General features: G+C 40.6%; 1 protein-coding gene across 4 annotated transcripts; it reads left to right on the top strand.

The window, feature by feature from the left end:
• Positions 1–1543: 1543 nt before the first annotated feature.
• SLC25A29 (solute carrier family 25 member 29) lies at positions 1544–17467 on the top strand. Of its 4 annotated transcripts, XM_058162707.1 has the most exons (6): positions 1547–2150; positions 8656–8699; positions 9152–9222; positions 10789–10823; positions 11980–12063; positions 15105–17467. In XM_058162707.1, exons 5-6 carry the CDS (start codon positions 12001–12003, stop codon positions 15861–15863), a joined length of 822 nt encoding a protein of 273 aa, XP_058018690.1. In that variant the 5' UTR covers positions 1547–2150; positions 8656–8699; positions 9152–9222; positions 10789–10823; positions 11980–12000; the 3' UTR covers positions 15864–17467. The 4 variants fall into 4 exon arrangements, with proteins under 4 accessions (XP_058018687.1, XP_058018690.1, XP_058018689.1 ...); XM_058162706.1 differs by lacking the exon at positions 9152–9222; XM_058162705.1 differs by having other exon boundaries at positions 10789–12063.
• Positions 17468–19413: the final 1946 nt, after the last annotated feature.

Below are 19413 nucleotides of genomic sequence, written 5' to 3'. Positions count from 1 at the left end.
TTGGTTAAAGCTTTTAGGATTATGAGAAGAGACCACAGAGTCAGGTAAAGTATTCCAAGCACTGATGATTCTGTTACAGAAGTCATATTTTCTGCAATCTAGATTAAAGCGGTTAACATTAAGTTTAAATCTATTGGTTGCTCTTGTATTATTGCACTTAAAGCTGAAGTAGTCTTTAACAGGAAGGACATTACAATAGATGATTCTATGAGTTAAACTTAGGTCTTGTCGAAGGCGACGGAGTTCCAAGTTTTCCAAGCACAGGATTTCAAGTCTAGTGGGATAAGGTATTTTGTTGTTTACAGAGGAATGGAGACCTCTTCTTGTAAAATATTTCTGGACACGTTCAATTGTATTGATGTCAGAGATATGGTGAGGGTTCCAAACAGGTGAGCTGTATTCTAGAATTGGTCTAGCAAATGTTTTATATGCTCTGGTTAGTAGTGTGGTGTTTTTGGAAAAGAAGCTACACAAGATTAGGTTTACAACTCTTAGAGCCTTTTTTGCTATGTATTTGCAGTGGGCTTTGGCACTTAGATCATTTGACATGAAAACTCCAAGGTCTTTAACGGGATGGGGGTCATCTGTAAGGTAATGTCCATTAAGCAAGTACTTAGTGTTTGGGTTCATCTTTGGGATGTCCTAATGTTTTTCAACCTCGGCAACTTTAAAGATGTGTGGAATTCAATTCCCAGAATTCTCTGATTAGCACTGGTCCACATATCTTAAAGTTGTCAAGGTTAAAAAAAATAATTTTAACACCTGTTGAGGGTGTTGTTGTTTTTTTCCTTTTTTTCTGAGACTAACAAAGCTTCTCTCCCAAAATATTCACAGGCAGCATACATCTCAGGTGATGAGCAATGAGTAATACTGGTAGACAATAACAGATGTTATTGTGAGACTAACAAAGCTACCATCCCAAAATATTTGCAGGCAACAAGCACTGAGTAATACTGGTAAGCAAAGTCTGCATGACAGACATACCCATGGCCAACAATCATTGTTTCTTTAAATAATCCTGGATTCCCATGGCATTAAAACTATTTTAATTTTTTCCCCTCAAAGAATTGCTTTGTGGCTCAATATGCCGCACGAAATACAACCATTACATTTTCCTTGGGAATTCCCAGGGCCATCTTCGTCTCTGAAAACCAAAATCGCCGACCCGTTTCATTGTGTAACGTTGTGCGTGTCTATCGAAAGCAAGCGTTATCTTTTAAGGTTAATGAGCGCAGACTGGCAGATTTGGCCTTCCAGCTTATTCTCCTGTCTCGGTCCTCTGGCTGCCCCAGATCACTTGTTCGTTTGCAATCCGCATTCACTGCAGCGGACGAACGATCTTCTTCATCCCCCACGGGCATGATGAATTGGCAGGCAGGAGCTTCCCACCCGCGCTTCCAGCTTCCCACCCGCGCCCTTGATGCGTAACTCCCCCGCACCTTCCACTGAATAAGAGCCAGTGCGCCGCCCCTAAAGCGGCCTTAAACCCGCAGCACCTGCCCGGCTTTGCGCAGATGCGCTGCCACAACAGCAGAAGCTGGTATTCGCCCGGCTCTAGTAGGCGGCGCTCCCTCCTTCCCCACCACCCCGAGTCTTTTTGCAGCCACTGCCTTCCAGTGGCAAGATGCCGCCCAGTGGATTGTCCAATGAACGGCCGGAGCGGAGGGCTTCACTGGAAGGGCGTTGTCTCGCAAGCGACCTGCTATTGGAGGCTGCCTTTTCCCCATAAGGCTCGGTCTCCCACCCCCTCCCTCCTCTCGCTGGCGTCAGAAATAGAAACGACTCGGTCCAGTTTGGCGACAATCGAGAGAGAGGAACGCACCGGCTCCAAGGGCGCCCTGGATTTCCCTGGCTCGCTGTCAGAACGCAAAGGAAAGCCGAGGAGCCAAAGAAAGGACGAGTTTCCCCATCGCAAAGAGCCTCTGGATTGCTTTCCTCCCTTCGGCCTTGGAGGAAGCCCAACCCCCCTCCTTCATTCCGTAAGGAAAGTCGTTACGGTACTCGGAGCCACAAGGTGCATCGCAACTGCCCCCCAAAAAACAAAAAAAACCCAAACCCGAAGCAAAACGCGTTTGAAACACTTCAGATTTGAAAGCACGCGTCGGGCACAGCGATCATGGCGCTGGATTTCCTCGCAGGCTGCGTAGGAGGTAAGAAGCGGCGCCCCGAGCGATGGGGAGGATCGAGGTTGACATAGTTCATGCCACGACGGTGAATGGTTTGCTTAGATCCTAGGGAGGGGGGGGGGAGAGGCAGCTGCGGTAGGCAGGCGATGGCGATCCCTCCACGGCTTGGCGCACTGCAGTGAAGATGCGCTGCCCGAAGGAGGCCGGGAGGTGTTGCATTCATGCGCAGCCGCTTATGAAAGGGTGGAGTGGGGGGGTGAGGAAAAGACAACCCGAAGCCTCCACGTGAGCGGTGATTTTCTCCCCTCGTTTTTGTCCTGGGCTTTGTTCCCCACACCTGGGAGGTGGGTCGCCGCTTCTCTGCTGATCCCATTGTCCCTTTCGGAGCTGGCTTGGCTTTCATACTGCGCAATCGGCGAATGGCTGCTGGGAAACGGGGTGGCTTTGGGTGGGTCGGCTACCTCTCCACCACAGCCACTGCCGAGGCTATTGTGCTAAAGCGGAAACCGGCTCTTCCTCTTTCATTTATCTTCTCCTCGACCACTTCAACTTTCCAGACCGGGAACTGGTTCTGGCTTTCGGACATGGCCCAAATCCGTAAGGGTCTGTTAAGAAGAAAATTCTGTTAAGTGTAATGGAACGAAATCCCTAGATGTAGCCTTACAGTTTAAAGTCACACTAAAAACAAGTATCTGGACTCCCATTTGTGGACTGGGGAGTTGAGAGTTGAGATATTTTGAAGGCCAAAGCAGCCCAGAACTCATTTCCCCCATCTCCTGATTGCTCTTTTTGCATGATTCCCCCTCTCCCCCTCAGAATAGATGGGATACACATTCATTTCTTGGAAACTAAATAAATACTCACTGGGGAAGAATAGACAAAAATTAATTCTTACAAGGAAAATTCTTGAATCTCTTGCTGTTGCGTTCACCAAAGTAGACCCAACCAGACTTCTCTCTCCAGTGAGTGCGGGACCATTTTTTATTTTTATTTTTTTTAGAAATGGGACAGCTTATTAATTTTCCTATTAAGTGTTTAAGGACCTTTCAAACTATGCTTTTTATTTGTACTGTCTCTACACAGATTCAAAGTACAGTATCTCTCCAGTCCCTTTCATTGTAAAATCACATGAGAAGGAGCGTCTAGTAATCGGTTTATCTGAAACTGTAGTGGGGTAATGTTGCTCTGAGCCCTGGTACATAGCAAATTGTAAATTGGCTTTTCCCAGCTAGATTCTCTTTTACATTTTACAGATGGGGTGGTGGGTGGGAGTGTAGAAAATTAAAAATCAGGGGGAAAAGCTTTTTTAGTTGTTTTTTTTCTTTTCTGGCAGCTTTCTGGTTTTAGTCATAGCCTCCCAGGAATTTTGGCATTTGTTCAAAACATTCAGAAAATACTTGTCGGTAATTTAATTTCACTTCCTCATAGTTGTTTTTAATGAAGTCCCAGAACATGAAACAAAGTTGTTTTGTTGTCACGATGATATAAATAACATTTTCCAGTGTAATCGCCCTTGTTTTCATTTCTAGCGCGGGATATTTATTTTAATTTTTTTCATGTGTCTTTCCGCCAAGAGTTGAAACTGGCATACATAGTACTCCCTTCTTTAATTTTTCATGCAAGCAATCAGTGAGTAGTAGGTTGGACCAAAAGAGAGAAAGTCGTTTTTGTGCCTTAAATTTGTACCTGAGGCTTTCTGGTTCTAGCCCATGGTTGCATTATATTGATTCAGAGATGCTGGTAATCTGTAGCCCAGTGATGGCTAACCTTTTTGCCGTCGCGTGCCAAAAGTGGAGGGAGCGCGAGGGTGCTGTGTCCCATGTGCACATGCCCACATCCATAATTCAGTGCCCCCCTGTGCCCAACCCCCAGTGCATGCGCATGCAACCCACCCACGCTCCCCCTGCTTTTGGCACGGTGGGCACAGAAGGCCCATTTTTCACCCTACCCAGACTCCAGAGGCTTTCTAGGAGCCTGGGGAGGGCGAAAACAGCCTTCCCCACCCCACCGGAGGCCATAAAAAGCTTGTCTCCAGTGGGCCTGGAAGGCCCAAAAACCAGCTGGCTGGCGTGCACATCCGTGCTGGAGCTGAGCTAGGGCAATGCTCGCGTGCCCACAGATATGGCTCCACACCCCACCTGTGGCATGCGTGCCATAGGTTCTCCATCATGGCTCTAGCCAATCAAATCCTTCCCTTAGTTACTAACTTCTCTATGTCATTACATAGACAAGCATGCTGTTTTTCAGAAATTCTGCTCCAGCATTTAAGTCATTTAAATGTAACTTAAAAATGGTTTGGCAAGGTTTTAACATATTTCATGTTGCAGGACACATTTGTGCTTTTAAAAGAAGAATGTCAAATGCTAATTTGTTTTAGGATTTAATCCTGCCTTACTCCCAAAGATAGTGGGGCACGCTGGCTCAGTGGCTAAGATGCTGAGTTTGTCAATTGAAAGGTCAGCAGTTCAGTGGTTCGAATCCCTAGTGCCGTGTAACAGGGTGAGCTCCCGCTACTTGCTTCTGCCAACCTAGCAGTTTGAAAACACAAAAAAAATGCAAGTAGAAAAATAGGGACCACCTTTGGTGGGAAAATAACAGCATTCCGTGCACCTTTGGCATTTAGTCATGCCGGCCACATGACCACGGAGACGTCTTCTGACAGTGCTGGCACTTCGGCTTTGAAACGGAGATGACCACCGCCCCCTAGAGTCGGGAACGATTAGCACATATGTGCGAGGCAAACCTATACCTGTACTCCCAAAGTTAAATGTTTTTATGTGTATGTATGAAACACCCCACACCCCAAGGCTTGTCCTCATGTCTTATAACAAATGCTTACTGGTGTATCAGTTTATGGTTTCAGCAGCCCAGATTTGTAGGCATTGCCTTCCTTTTAGCCTGTGCTGGAATTGTTCACATGATGCAGGAGTCACAAGTGCCTTGCAGACAGGGTGTATCTGTCTTGCCTCTTGCAAAGTAGGCTGTCAAGATTTGGGTGGAAAAGATAAGCTCCTCTGAAGAAAAGATAGAAGCAAGATAAAGGAGTGAGGAATGTAGGAGGAGGTGTAATTTACATCTATTCTAGCAAATAAAGAGAAACGGGTGGGATTTTTCCCCCTTTGTCCCGATAAGGCGTGTGGGAGGTTTTATTTGGCATAAAATGTTTTTCCTTAGCCCAGAGCATCAGAGTACTGATTTTGTGAAGATAAAAATAAAAAATTGAATTTTTAATAGGACATTTGTAATCTTTTGTAAAAGGATTTGTATTAGAGCTATGGTGATACTTTGTATTTTATTTTCCATCATTTGAGAATACTACCTTACAAGCCACTTCTGTTATTTTTTTCTCATCACACTTGAACTAGCGTTGGGTAAATTTACAGTTTTGCCTGTACAGAAATATTAACCTGTGTGCTGGTTTAACTGCTATAGTAATACAGCAGTCTTCTAGCTGAACATGCAGAGAATTTATCTACAAAACTTACAAGTATGCAAATTATATAGATTACATATTGAAAAAGTAACTTCATTGATGGGACGGGGATCATAGGTCCCTTCATAGCTATTTCTACTGGCAGAATGCCCTAAACCTGGGCATTCAGATCAGAGGCAGCCTTGGTTCTCTTGGAGCCCAAAGGCCTTTTGGTCTTCCTGAAGGGATTCCAAGATTGGAGCCATTAACTTTGCCATCCTGTCCTATTTCCTGGTGTTACTTCAGGTAATGTCCTCCCAATTGAAACTAATTGATGATAATCAGAAGTAGGTTCTGGCCAGTTCTGGAGAACTGGTAGCAGAAATTTTAAGTAGTTCAGAAAATCAGTAAATATCACCTCTGACCAGCCCCGCCCCCATCTATTCTCTGCCTCCAGAGTCCCAGCTGACTGGGAGGAAATGGGGATTTTGCAGTATCCTTCCCCTGCCATGCCCAAGCCATGCCCACAGAACCCATAGTAAAAAAAATTGAATCCCATCACTGGCCTATAAAAAGTGGAACTTTAAGCTTGCCCAGAGAGTAAATATTTAGCTCTTTTGAGAAAGCCAATCATTTCCAACCCAAGCTTCTATCATGTGCAATGAGGGATAGGTTTAAGGTTGATGAAACATTTGAAGTTTTTTTTCAACATGCAGCTACTGTTTTTTTTTAATAGTTTTGGAATTAGCATGCATTTTCCAGCAAAGCATGGAGTAAGAAAACACTTTATTAGAGAAATATTGTTTGGACTGCATGTGGGGTTCATATTGGAAGCATGGCCTTCTGTGCTCAGGAATACTTTGCCAGATTGACTATTCAGGTTAGTTTTTTTCTTGGGGGAAAAAACCTAATTGTTTAGTGAAGAGCTTGAGTTGGCTTTTCTCCTGCTTGGTATTTTTCCCCTTCCTTTGACTTTTAACCACCTTATATTATTTCAAGTTGCCAATGATACACTCTTAAATTATGAAACTTTAAATATGCCTGTCTTTAGCAAACTCAGGTATACTAGACGAACTAGATGTTATGTGATAAGACAGGAAGTGGTTTCTAGAAGTATAGTAAGGACAGTGACAACATTGTTTTGTCCCAGTTGTATTGTCTACAGAGGGTATATGCTGTTGTGGCTTTACAGACCCTGTGGCAACATTTCCTATACATTTTTTCAACTGGCCTTTTGTCAGCTAGAATGAAAAATGAAGTGTCTCTCATTTGACCTTCTCTAAGCTGCCACTGGGAAACTGCAGCTGGCAATAATTGTGATGAGGCAGGCCTCAATATCTCCATGTACCACTCAGTGCATAGGCTGCACTGGTTACCGTAAGCTTCCAGGTCCAACTCAAGGTACTGGTTTTTACTTATGAAGTCTTTCATGCCATAGGACGGGTGTCGGCAACCCACAGCTCCAGAGCTGCATGTGGCTCTTTGACCCCTCTCCTGTGGCTCCCTGCTGACCTGGTTGCACGACCTACTTTCCACCCCAAGAAGGCGCAAGCCTCTCTGCAGAGCCGCCCTGCTGAAGCGCCCCTGGCATTTTCTCCACACTGCCCGCAACTGACTGCTTTTTGCGATATCACATCCTTCGCGGGCAGCTCAGCACCAGCCATAGTCCCCCTTGTTTCATCTCAGGAAGGGGGCGAACGGGTAGGAGCAGCAGCCGCTGCCAGATGCAGTTCCGGCTTTCTTGTGCAGTGCGGCCAGCTACTCACCTGAGTGCGCAGTGGTGGCAGCAGGAGGAGGAGTCGCTGCCGCCACCATGATCCTGGCCCAGGATCCCACTTGTGAGCATGTCAGAGGGATGAGAGAGAGAAAAGGGGAGAGAAAGAGAATAAGAAAATGATGGATGAAGAGAATGAGAGAGAGGGAGAGAGAGAGAGAAATGAGAGAGAGCTGAAGGGAAAGAATGAAAAAGAGAAATAAATGAGAGAAGGGGAGAGAAAGAAAGAAGGAAAACGAAAGGGGGGAAGAGAAAAACAAATGAGAAGGAGAGAAAGATGAGAGTTGAGAGAGAGAAAATGGGAGAGAAAGAGAGAAATGAGAAAATGATGGAAGAAGAGAATGAGAGTGTCAGGGTTCCAAGTAATACCCCCCAACGAAAGAAGACTCTGAGGCTAGAAGTGCCTCAAAGTTCCATTTTATTAGAATTTTCATATTGGCACATCTGGGAAAACCCGAATCTGAAAGTTTCCAGGTTTTCCCCACCCAAAAGAAAGTCCAAGTCCCTTCCCCTGCACCCACATGTCCATCACATGGTCCAATCAATGCACTGTCCCAGCTGGAGATGCCTCCCAGTCATGCTACTCTAGGTGCAGGCAGAATGTCCTTTACTCCCAGAGAAAATAATGTTATTATGGCTAGATATCTCTACTACTCTATGCAATCCCCCTTCCCAGTTTCCCACAGCACTAAGTGGCAGCCCTGAAAATCCAAAGAAAAAGATGGCCTCAAGGGCTGACAGAGAAAGGAAAGATAAACAAAGACAGAAAGAATTGGGAAAGGGAGAGAGCTGGAGGGAAAGAAGAGAGATAGGGAAAAGAGGGAAACGAGAGAGAGAATGGTAGAGAAAAAAAGAAGAGAGGGAGTGGAAAAAGAGAAAAAAATAGAAATGAGAGGGTGGAAGGGAGGGAGGAAAGAGAGAGAGAGAGAGAGAGAGAGAGAGAGCCATTTCCCACCGAAAACACCCGGAGCCACAAAACTTGGGTAGGTATGGCTGGGGGGCAGGTCATGTGACTGGGTGGGAGTGACATTGAGTTGACCGCTGAACTGCCAACCTTTAGATCGACAAGCTCAGCATCTTAGCCACTGAGCCATTATTTTTATTGGTCTTATTGTGTTAGTATTTTTATTTATTTGTTTGTTTGTTTGTTTGCAATTTTAATGTTATCCTATCCTTTTTATTTTCTCTCAGTGTCTGATCTATTTCACCACCCACTGTAGATGGATTAGTACCTTGCGCTAAGGTGTATTTAATGTTTCTATTTTGCAAATTCCTTAATGCATCTCTATTTTACAAAATGGCCTCGATGGCATGGTCTCATGGTGCTCTCTTGTTTATTTCAGGTGCTGCTGGTGTACTGGTAGGACATCCATTTGATACAGTTAAGGTGGGTTTTCTTTTCACAAGCTTTCTTGGAATATGTGATTAGACTGAAGGCAATAGTTGCCCTTACCAATAGACTAGGGAAGGGATCTAGATGTTTGAGGCCATTTAAGTAAAACACCTCATAGAGACCTTGCAATAGATTGCAGTTATACTAAAACACTGCAATATCCCATGTTGCATCCAATGTTTCAAAGAAACGGAACATTTAGAGTTTCAGATTATATCATTTCTTGTTTGAGGCACTTAAAAAGTGTTCTGAGGTATATGTCTTCAACCATATTTTTAATATGATAGTTCAATGGCATCTAATAAATCCTAGATATAGTCTTGAGTGTACATAACTCATTTGTACTAAAATAAAATTTTAAAATGCACTTTCCTTGTTCCTGCTTTATCTGGTACACTTATTTTATTTGCGTTTGAAGCAATTAATTTGTTAATTATATTGACCAGATGACTGTTTGCTGCATGATGAAACAGTCTTGCTGATTTAATGTGCTTCTTCCCATCCAAGAAAAGATGTTGTGAGTTTTCAATGATAATTTTTATTTTCTTGTTTAAGACATGGATGTATATTGGCTGCGGTTGGAGAATTCAATAGTAGATTATTTGTCAAGAAAAAAAAAATAGAATTTGGGTAATATTTGTGCCTGTAAGGAAGTCAAATAATATTCAAAACAGGACTGTGAAATAAGATACTAATAATGGGAGTACAAGGATTTCAAGTTTCAAACATCATTGCATTTTTAATTAAGGGAATCCCTCATTAAAATATATGGGGTTTATTTTGGAATATGAATGTGCAGGGTGAAGCTGTATGCTAAGAATATAAATTAAAACAAATGGATTTAAATCCAAGTATTTTGGCTTGTATGAGAATTACGTAACCTTTTTGAAGAGAAAATGTGCTGAATAACACTCTTTAAATAACCTTAAAAGGTAAAGGAATGTTAGCCATATAAGCCTTGAGAAATGTAGCTTCTTGGCTTATAAATGCATTTTCTAGTTATTTCATACCAAGAAATAATCTTTGCTATGGATTCATTCTATTAAATTGCACAGAACTTTTTTCACATTGTTTCTTATCAGAACGAGTAGGTTTTAGGAGTTACATTTACGGGTAATCCTGCATATATTATAATGGACAGGTTCACAGAATGAGTTGGCACTCCTGAATTGAAATTTATTTTAGCTTAATTGTTTTGGTGTATTTATATTTCACCTATCAAAAACATGGTATCTGTGGGATGTTTAAGTGGATATTCATTGACTATCTTAGTTTAAAAACAATTATTGCATCACATACTCTCAAACTGTGTCTGGGGATCAAGCTATCTGCATTCTTGGAAATATGTTCAATACATTTGCTTTGTAAGAAAACTCTATCATATTTGGGAGGTTACTTAATTTATCACAAATCGCCGAGAGACTTTTATGATTCGCACAATTTCAATGTGAAAACATAATTTCTTCTATAAATATACGAACCTATAAAGCATTTATCTTAAATGCTTAACTTGCTACTGTGTTGTTAAAGGAAGAGTGATATGGTTACTCACACTGAGGAGGGGGAAATCTGTTTTGCAGACAGATTTATTTGAAAGCATGCCCTACTGAGGGCTTTCAAGAAAATATGGACAGGATTATATCATTGCTTTATTTTAATCTAATTTATTTTAATTGCTTTAGTTGTTTTATTTTAATAAAACAACTGATTTTACGAAAAGACATTCATTAAATCTTTGTTGAGCCTTACCTAATATGACAGTCTTTTCCTGATGAAGCAGAATAATGTAGTTAGGCACTATTTTCTCTTAAATGCTATTTTTTTTTAAATGTAATGGAATTTAAAGCAAAGTTTAATAACTTTCAAGTAGTTGTAACGATTAGGCCGGCTGGGTTTGTGGGACGGGGAGGGTAGGGCTTGTAAAATGGGAAGATGCTGAACTGTTTTGGAACCAGCTCTTCAAATGGAGACTCCTGCCCCACTTTGTTGATGTAATGTGTACAATTGCTTTGTTGCTTAACTGCCTTTACTTTTTGAGCTAGGGGCTGTCTTCATTAACAGCAAAAGTGTTACTTTGTTGTAGATGACAGATAAGCCTCATCACGGGAGAGTTACCTAGTAAGTATAGACCAGGTGAACATTCTGTTTCTCTCGGTCTTAATTTATTCCAACATTTATGATTAGTTCAAATTTTTATAAACAAGCAAAAAGTACCTTCCCCCTTTTTTTTTTAGTTTTTAAAATGTTTCTAGAGTGGAGGGTGTGGGGTATGTAATGCCTTTAAATATAATCTGTATTTTTTTTAAAGAAAAGTCTAACTTTTGCAATTTGTTCTCTAGTGTTTTTCTTTGTCCCCTTTTGTGCTTAAAGTTTGTATACCTGTGCTAACAAGCAAAAGCCTCTTAAATTGTGAATTCTGTTTCAGCCTTTCCTTAAATCAGGAACCCATTTTTCATTTCCCCATACAGCTATGACTGCTTTGTGTTAATGAGTTTTAGGTATTGCTACTGGAATGATATCTGAGCCCACTCTTGGTATACTTTTTAGTATTTTGAATTGCCAACATTTGATTGTTACTCACCTTTACAAAATAAGAAGAAAAAGTAGGAACCATCTTAATAAAAATGATTTTTTATTAAGAAATGACATAGGGACAAAAATGGAATTCTTATTCTAAAGATGCAACGCTCTAAAGGTTTAAACTATTGTTATTAGTCTCTGAGATCCTTAAATAGTTTTAAAATATCCAGGTTCCAAATTGTTCCTCCAAACAGGATTTTCTGACCCTGTATAGATTGCTGGAATGCATTGTACTAAGATTATTTAGACTTTTGGCGTATTTAAGTTGTGAACCTAAGCTTGTAAAAGTCTTGCATTGTGGTCCTATAGAAAAAAATGTAATTCTATGCCTGGGGAACATTTTCACTTATGACTGATACATTTTGAGCTTAGCTATTCATGGTTCTATAGATGAGCAACACTTAATTCTTTAGAAACATCAGATGTGCTAATTAAACCAGCAATAACTGAACAGCCAAGTGAGGATTTGCCTCACTGAACATCTTAATTTAACATCCTAGTAAGTGACCATTCCATATAGGATATAGCATAAATCGGAGTGGCTCCCAAAACGCAAACTGTGTTCTCTTTAATTTATTGTGGCATCATGCCTGCACACATGTACATAACTACATTATGTGTATGCACCCAAAGGTACTATCATACTATCAGCTGATTTTTTGCCATGTCAGTAATTTCTAATTACATTTTATAGGTACGTCTTCAAGTTCAAAGTATGGAGAAACCACTCTACCGTGGGACTGTACATTGTTTCCAGTCTATCATAAAGCAAGAATCTGTAAGTAACTTCCTGAATGAATGTGCATGATGGGCACTTAAGTGGAGGAGGCGCTATTTAAATAAAAGGAATGTGGTCCCCTTTTTACATTATGTTGGTAGTACTGGAACTGCAAAACCACCTGATAGTTTGAAGGTACCCAGGCCACCTGTTAAGAATGGCCTCCTCCCAGGACATAATAAGGATCATATACAAATTGCCCCAAAGATGTAGCAGTTCACCAAATTACCATACTATACCATACTAACCACCAAACTGCTTCATTTTATTTTACATATAATTTTAAGTATTATTTAAAACTATTTATACCAATATTTATTACCGAGACTGTAATCCACCAAGACATTTGTTTGCAACCGGTTTAAAAAAATCTAAATAAAAAATAGTAATATAGGTTGCACACATTCAGGTGCAGCTTGATTTAAGTAGAATCCAAGTCAGTTATTCTTATGTTTGTAAGATAGACATAAATGAATACATTTTAATTGTATAATTACTATATTTAGATTGATTGATTTTAGATGGTTAAACCTCACCCTTCTTGTACCTTAGTTTTCTCTTGTTGGTGGTCACCCATCCGCTTTCTCACAACCTGAAATGATCAAGACCAAGACTTTACTACATTCTTTTAAACTGCTTTTTCTAATAACTAAACTTTAGCAGTGAGTGTCAACAGTTGACCAGCTTTAGCAAGATACAGAAAAACATTTAAGGAAATAAAGGCCAAAAGTTTTTTTAAAAATGGTAGGCCAATGGAAAGTGAGTATGCTTAATTAAATGGGGAATGTTGGGTTTCTTGAGAAAAGAAAAAAAAGGAAGAAAAGAAGGCCTCACTTAAAATATTTACATTTCTATGATTCAATTTATACATGATTATTTGGAAATAAAGCATCCTGAGTGTAATAGGACTTACTCTCAGGTAAGTATATATAGCATTGCAGCGTTAGACACACCGTATCCGGTTGAATACAATAACAAGCTGGCATTTGTTATTGTGTGAATGTAACATCTCCCTACGCCTTCTGAAAACAGTTGTGTCCCATGAATGTCCCAGAATTACATAACAGATACTAAGCACAGAATTATGATCATGGGAAAAGGTGTGGCTCCTTTAAGGCATAGCAGATGGATGTTCAAAAGATTCTGGAGATAAATTCTGAAATATTGCACAAAAATATTGCATTCTTACCCTCACTAGAAAAGATCATAGTATAGTACAGTAAAATCCATAACAAGCCACAAAACAATAACAGCAGCAGTAGCACAGATCTTACTGTGGCTGATAATCTCCAAAGGCTTACCAGGCTTCACTGTCATCCAAAGCCATGAGATGAGGCCATTCTTCTGTAGTTCCATCCATATTTAAGTTTAGTTTGATGATGCAAATTGGGTGGATGTTTGATACTCCTAGCAGGTAGTGAATAAATGTAAATTCACTAATACCTAGTTGTAACAGAAGTATTGCTGTGTGGGAATATTGCAGTAAACAACTGGCCCAAGTTTGGAGTATATCCAGAGATATGCATAGTAATTATTGTAGACCAGGGATGTCAAACTTGATTTCATTGAGGGCCACATCAGACTTATGGTTGACTTTGGGGGGGCAGGTGTGTGTGGATGTGGCGGGGGGGGGCTGGCTAGTTCCCTGCCTCCTCATTCCCACCTACCTACCTTTCTGCCTGCCTCCCCCCTCCCCCCCTCCCTGGAAAGCCATCTTGTTCCTTTCTCTGCACTCAGGAAGGAACAGGGGGAAGGGGGAGAGATTGGTGGTGCTGCCGGTGGCTGTGCTTACTGAGCCTGTGGCTTTCCCACGCAGAGCAGTCCCAGAGAAAGGGGAGCATATGGGCTGCAAGGCCAGGCCGGTGAGCCCACCATGAAGGCGCTCGTGGTGGGCGTGGTGCTGATCTATAACTGGATGGCGGCTATAGGAGCCTTAGAGCCATGCCTGCTGCCTTGGCCCCGCCCCTTGACCATGAGCACAGGAGGTGGTGAGTGCCCAGAGGGCAGGGCTAAGATGGGATCTAAGGCTGACCGTGTTCCGGCCCGGATGGCAGCCATCAAGTTACTGATTAGTGTTTGGTTGGCCTGGGCCGGGGTTGAGGCACCGGTCCATGGGCCAGATCCAGCTTGCAGGCCTTGAGTTTGACACCCCTGCTGTAGACCATGTATATGAATGTGTTCCTGTTTTATGGCAGGATCCTTAATTTCATTAGTATCCCTCTCTGCCTCAAAGTTTTGGAAGGCTTGGGGGAAACACTGAATTATTTCAATTTATGCCCCCAAACAAATCTCACACAAGATTGATGCTTTTCTTGCTATTACTATTAATCTCAGTTCCTCATTTGCAAGATGAAAACTTCAGGATTCATATAGAAAGGAACCTCAGGTTCCTCATAGCTGTATAAAGATGTGCATTTGATTCCTAAAGGGATTTGCTCGGCAGATAACTCCAGCAGTTAGTGGTAATTGTTGTTGATTCATCTCCTGATCATTAATGGTCTCTATTTTGTTAGAACATGAATCCAATCCAGATTAGGGAGGTGGAATATGCTTTGTTCATATTCTGATATTAAATAAGTAGCTGCCAAGCGTAAAAAATGTAATATTGGGCAGAGTTTCCCAAGCTTTCTGGGTTAACTGCCCAGAGGTCGGAATGGGCAGGTTTCTTTATGCATGCATGATGGAAACGGGGTTTGGAAACCCCTGATAAAGGGTAAGAAATAGCAGAACTTTTGAAAACTGTAGCTGCACATTGAAATGTGTAGACTTGGAAATTGTGGCGTATCTTTGGCATTTGGGGTTGCACACAAATATTTAATTGTTTTGCTGCTGAAAAAAGAGCAGATCTTTGGGATGTGATTTGGGGTATGGCATGGCACTCCCAGTCTAGGAGTGCCATGCCTAAAGGATAATTGAGATCTATCTATTCATGTACAAAACAAAACATTTGTGCAGAATGTTAACAGCTTATTGTATGTATGTTGCTTGAGAAAAGTCTTAAAATTCCTACTCATCATTTCTTTGTTTTGTTTTCCAACTAGGCTCTTGGACTTTATAAAGGTATTGGATCGCCTATGATGGGCCTCACCTTCATCAATGCCCTTGTCTTTGGCGTTCAAGGGAATGCTCTCCGTGTTCTCGGAAAAGACACACCTGTACATCAGTTCCTGGCAGGTTCAGCAGCAGGTGCCATTCAGTGTGTGATCTGCTGTCCTATGGAACTGGCTAAGACACGGATGCAGCTGCAAGGAACAGGGGAATACAAGTTGAAGTCCAAGAACTACAAAAACTCTTTGGACTGCTTGGTGAAGATCTATCGAAAGGAGGGCCTAAAAGGCATCAACAAGGGAATGGTTTCCACGTTTCTGAGAGAGACCCCCAGCTTTGGTTTCTACTTTTTAACCTATGACTGCCTCACAAGGTATCTGGGGTGCGAAGCGGAAGATAGTTACATTGTTCCCAAACTTCTTCTGGCAGGAGGCATGTCTGGCATAGTCTCCTGGCTCTCTACGTATCCTGTGGATGTAATCAAGTCCCGCCTTCAGGCTGATGGAGTTGGAGGAGTCGTACGGTACCACGGTATTCTGGACTGCATTAGAAAAAGCTACCGGGATGAAGGCCCAAGGGTGTTCACGAAGGGTCTTACATCCACCTTGCTTCGGGCTTTCCCTGTTAATGCTGCAACTTTTGCCACTGTTACAATATTCCTTACATATATGAGGTCGGAGGATGGCCAGATCAGAGGTGATTTAAGTGGATGTGAAGCTGGTCCAGTGATGCAACAACCTTCAAGTTTTTAAATTGACTGGAAGATAAAGTTGTACCTGTTACATGTAAGATGTCATCATTTTTTAAAAAAAGAATATTTGGATACCAAGAGTATACATTTTGGTCTGTATAAAGCATCTTTTTAAAAATCTCACTTATAAAAGCAGCTTAATGCTTTAGGAAAACTCTGAGTTGACACTAGAAACTCGGGACAATAAAAGGATTTGCCTTTTGAACATGTGCTCAAACCACATCTGCTGGATTTTTCCAGTGCAGCCTTGACTTCAATTCCTACAATCCTCAGCCAGCACATTATTAAGGAAATCCAATGCAGTCATTAGTTGAAGTCAGTTTCAATGTATTGCAGACAAGTCAAAATAGCTACTACATCTATCAACCCTGATGCTAAATTCCTATTCAAACAATAGAAGAAATGGGGCTTTGAACAGATAATAAAGGCTTGTATGCACAGATGTTATGTCCCTTTCATGTTTATTGGGAGTTTAGGACTAGGGCCAGCAGCATACTTCTCTCAACACACATTAAACGGTCTGGATGGATTCTCTGTTCTGGTTATTGCTGTCTGACCACTATATTCGATTTAGAGCCGATTGTCCTGGTAAATGTAGAGTAAAAAAACAACAACCCAACATCTGTTTCATTTTCCTGCACTTTATCCTAGGGGAGCTTGTGTTTTCCAAATAATTTTAGCTTATAATTTACAACATCTGATCAGTGACCCTCCTGACGGGAACTGATGGAGATGAACAACAACTGGAGAACTACAAGCCTTTCCTTGATTCTATATTTTAACAACCTGTTGCAAATCATTCTTTAGATGATGTAAGCTACACTTTTTACCATTCTTGTTAATTAGCAGTACTTGTCAGGAAGCCTGTAGCCTCTTCCTGCTAATTGTGAATATTTTAGTACAGTCTATGCTTTATTATTTGATCAGTATGCAATCGGATCAGTATCTCAAGTCATGTAGATGCTTTCCTGCTATTTTTAGATTATGGTTTGTTTTTCTGTTGTGTTTCTATTAGCATTTGGCTTTTAATTTTTTTTTAATGTATGCAGTTGCATCTTGTAAATATTTAAACATATTTTAGTTACTATGTTTTGAGTTGGAAGGTAGAGTATATCTAGAAATCATGTTACAACCCAAAATGTAGACTATTGTTTTTAGGGTGATGGTGATAGATGTGCTTAAATTATCATTTCTTCATTACTGGGGTGTATGTGCATAATTATGATCTATAAGTAATAAGATAAAGGATGAAAGTATATTTAAAAGAATTTAACAGAAGTGTGTTTTAGGGAATTATATATTGAAAACACAAGTCAAGCTCAGTAGTTTTGGAAACTTTGGTGGATAAGAGACCTGACAAACTATTAAGCCTATTTCATAGCATTCTTAAATAAAAACGCTGCAATATTGTCTCATTAACATCAGCAATAATACTAAGTTAATTGAGTTTTATTAACAAATGTTTAAGGTTGCAGTGCCATACACACTTATCTGGATGATTAAACTCCAATTGGGCTGATTTCTGAACAGCAATAAATATAATTGGCCTAGTCATAATATCTCTCAAGGTGTGTAAGGTGTACAGTGGCCAGTCAAACATCTATTCCACATCACTAAGTGAAGAATTTTTTTTTTACACTAAATCAGAATTTTGGCATCTCCTTTTGTAGTAGGGGTTGCCTATAAGTATTAAGAAATCTGAATTAGCTTAACCAATTAGCTTAATTAGTAATTATAGGTAGTTTTGTTTCTATCCATATCCACCCCATTTAAAGATCTGCTCGTAATTAATAGAACTGTTGTGAGCAGAAAAAAAATATTTTTAATTTTATGTCAACATTTTCACATGGACTTGAATTGGATGCATTGGAGGGGGAGTTTGGACATGCAGAGTATTTTTCCAGATCAATTGAGGAAAATCAAATTAAACCAATTTGGTTCTGTAATTCAAATTGAAGCCATTCAGCACAATACTATAGGATTGGGTACAATGTCTGCTCTGGTTAATTTCCTCACAAACTGTGTCCCACAATAACAATGTAAATGTGCTCATTCAACCGAGTTGGGCAAAAAGATGATGTGAAATTCCTCAAGTGCAAAGCATGGATTAACTCTGCCACTTACCCATTCAAGAAATACTATATGTAATGTGAGATTGCCAAGCAGCAAGAACTCGGAGTAACATTTAGACTGAAATTTAAAAGAAGCAGGATGTAAGACAACTTCATACTATTTCACATTGCCTCTAAGGACACTTTGACATTCAACCAAATATTTGGCACATATAGTGGGTCATTAGAGAGCCTTATAAATGCTTTAAATTGCAGTTGCACCATTAACTTGGCTCTGCAATATATAAATTGTTTAAACACCATGTTTCTCACATGCTTTTAAGTACTTCCTATTCTTTTTTCCACTGCTGCCATGAAGAATGTGCAAGCCCAATGGAAAAAAGGTACCATTTGCAGATTTAGCTTTGGATCAGAGCCTACATAGTTATGGGTCCAAAACATCAATTGAAGGCCATTATTACAGCTGTTGAATAGACAAGATGAAGAAAAACAGGTAGAAAAACTAGCAGTGTGATATAGAACAGAGGCTCTTATGTAGAATGTACCATTGACTAACTGCAGTGGAAGATATTTTTTGGGACAGGTGCAATATGTCTGAACTCTTTTTAATTAAAATCTAGCTTTTTATTTTAATAATAATTACGCTGGAGAAACCAATAAAACTGGATTGCTGCTTCTATACCATGCAGGTATAGTGGATGTTTTGACACTACTTGCAGGACATTCAAATTGAATGTGAAACCCAAGTTGTTTGTTGTGCAACGACTTATCTTTTTTTTGTACAGTATTCTGTAACTATTGTACATAAAAGCAATAAATCTTTTTTTTTTAAAAATGTAGTTCTTTCTTTGGTGGAAATAATATCAAGGATAAGCACTGAAACCTATCTGGTATTTACGGGACCGCCTACTGCTACCGAATACCTCTCACCGACCCGTGCGCTCTCACAGAGAGGGACTCCTCAGGGTGCCGTCAGCTAGGCAGTGCCGTCTGGCGACACCCAGGGGAAGGGCCTTCTCTGTGGGGGCTCCCACGCTCTGGAACAAACTCCCCCCAGGACTCCGTCAACTTCCGGACCTCCGAACCTTTCGTCGCGAGCTTAAAACACACTTATTCATTTGCGCAGGACTGGATTAGTTTTTAAATTTATATTGGTTTTAAATGGGTTTTTATTATTTATATTGCTTTTTAATTCGGCTTTGTAGAATAAGTTTTTTAAATGTGGTTTTAGTGTGTATTTATATGTCTTTTACTTGCCTGTGAACCGCCCTGAGTCCCTCGGGAGATAGGGCGGTATATAAATGTGATTAATAAATAAATAAATAAATAAATAAGAATTTACAAAAACTCTTATGACGCCTGCAAAGTGGAAAACATACATACCCTAATAACGAATCCTAATAAACATAGTTTAAAAATCTAGAAAATCCCCATCTATCCTTCCCATTTGACAACTCTTAACCCTTCAGTGTTAGATGT

This window comes from Ahaetulla prasina, chromosome 1, assembly GCF_028640845.1.
Source record: "Ahaetulla prasina isolate Xishuangbanna chromosome 1, ASM2864084v1, whole genome shotgun sequence".
In the NCBI taxonomy this organism is placed as follows: Eukaryota; Metazoa; Chordata; class Lepidosauria; order Squamata; family Colubridae; genus Ahaetulla; species Ahaetulla prasina.
The sequence above is the reverse complement of the archived record's forward strand: the minus strand, read 5'-3'. Positions and strand labels throughout refer to the sequence as shown.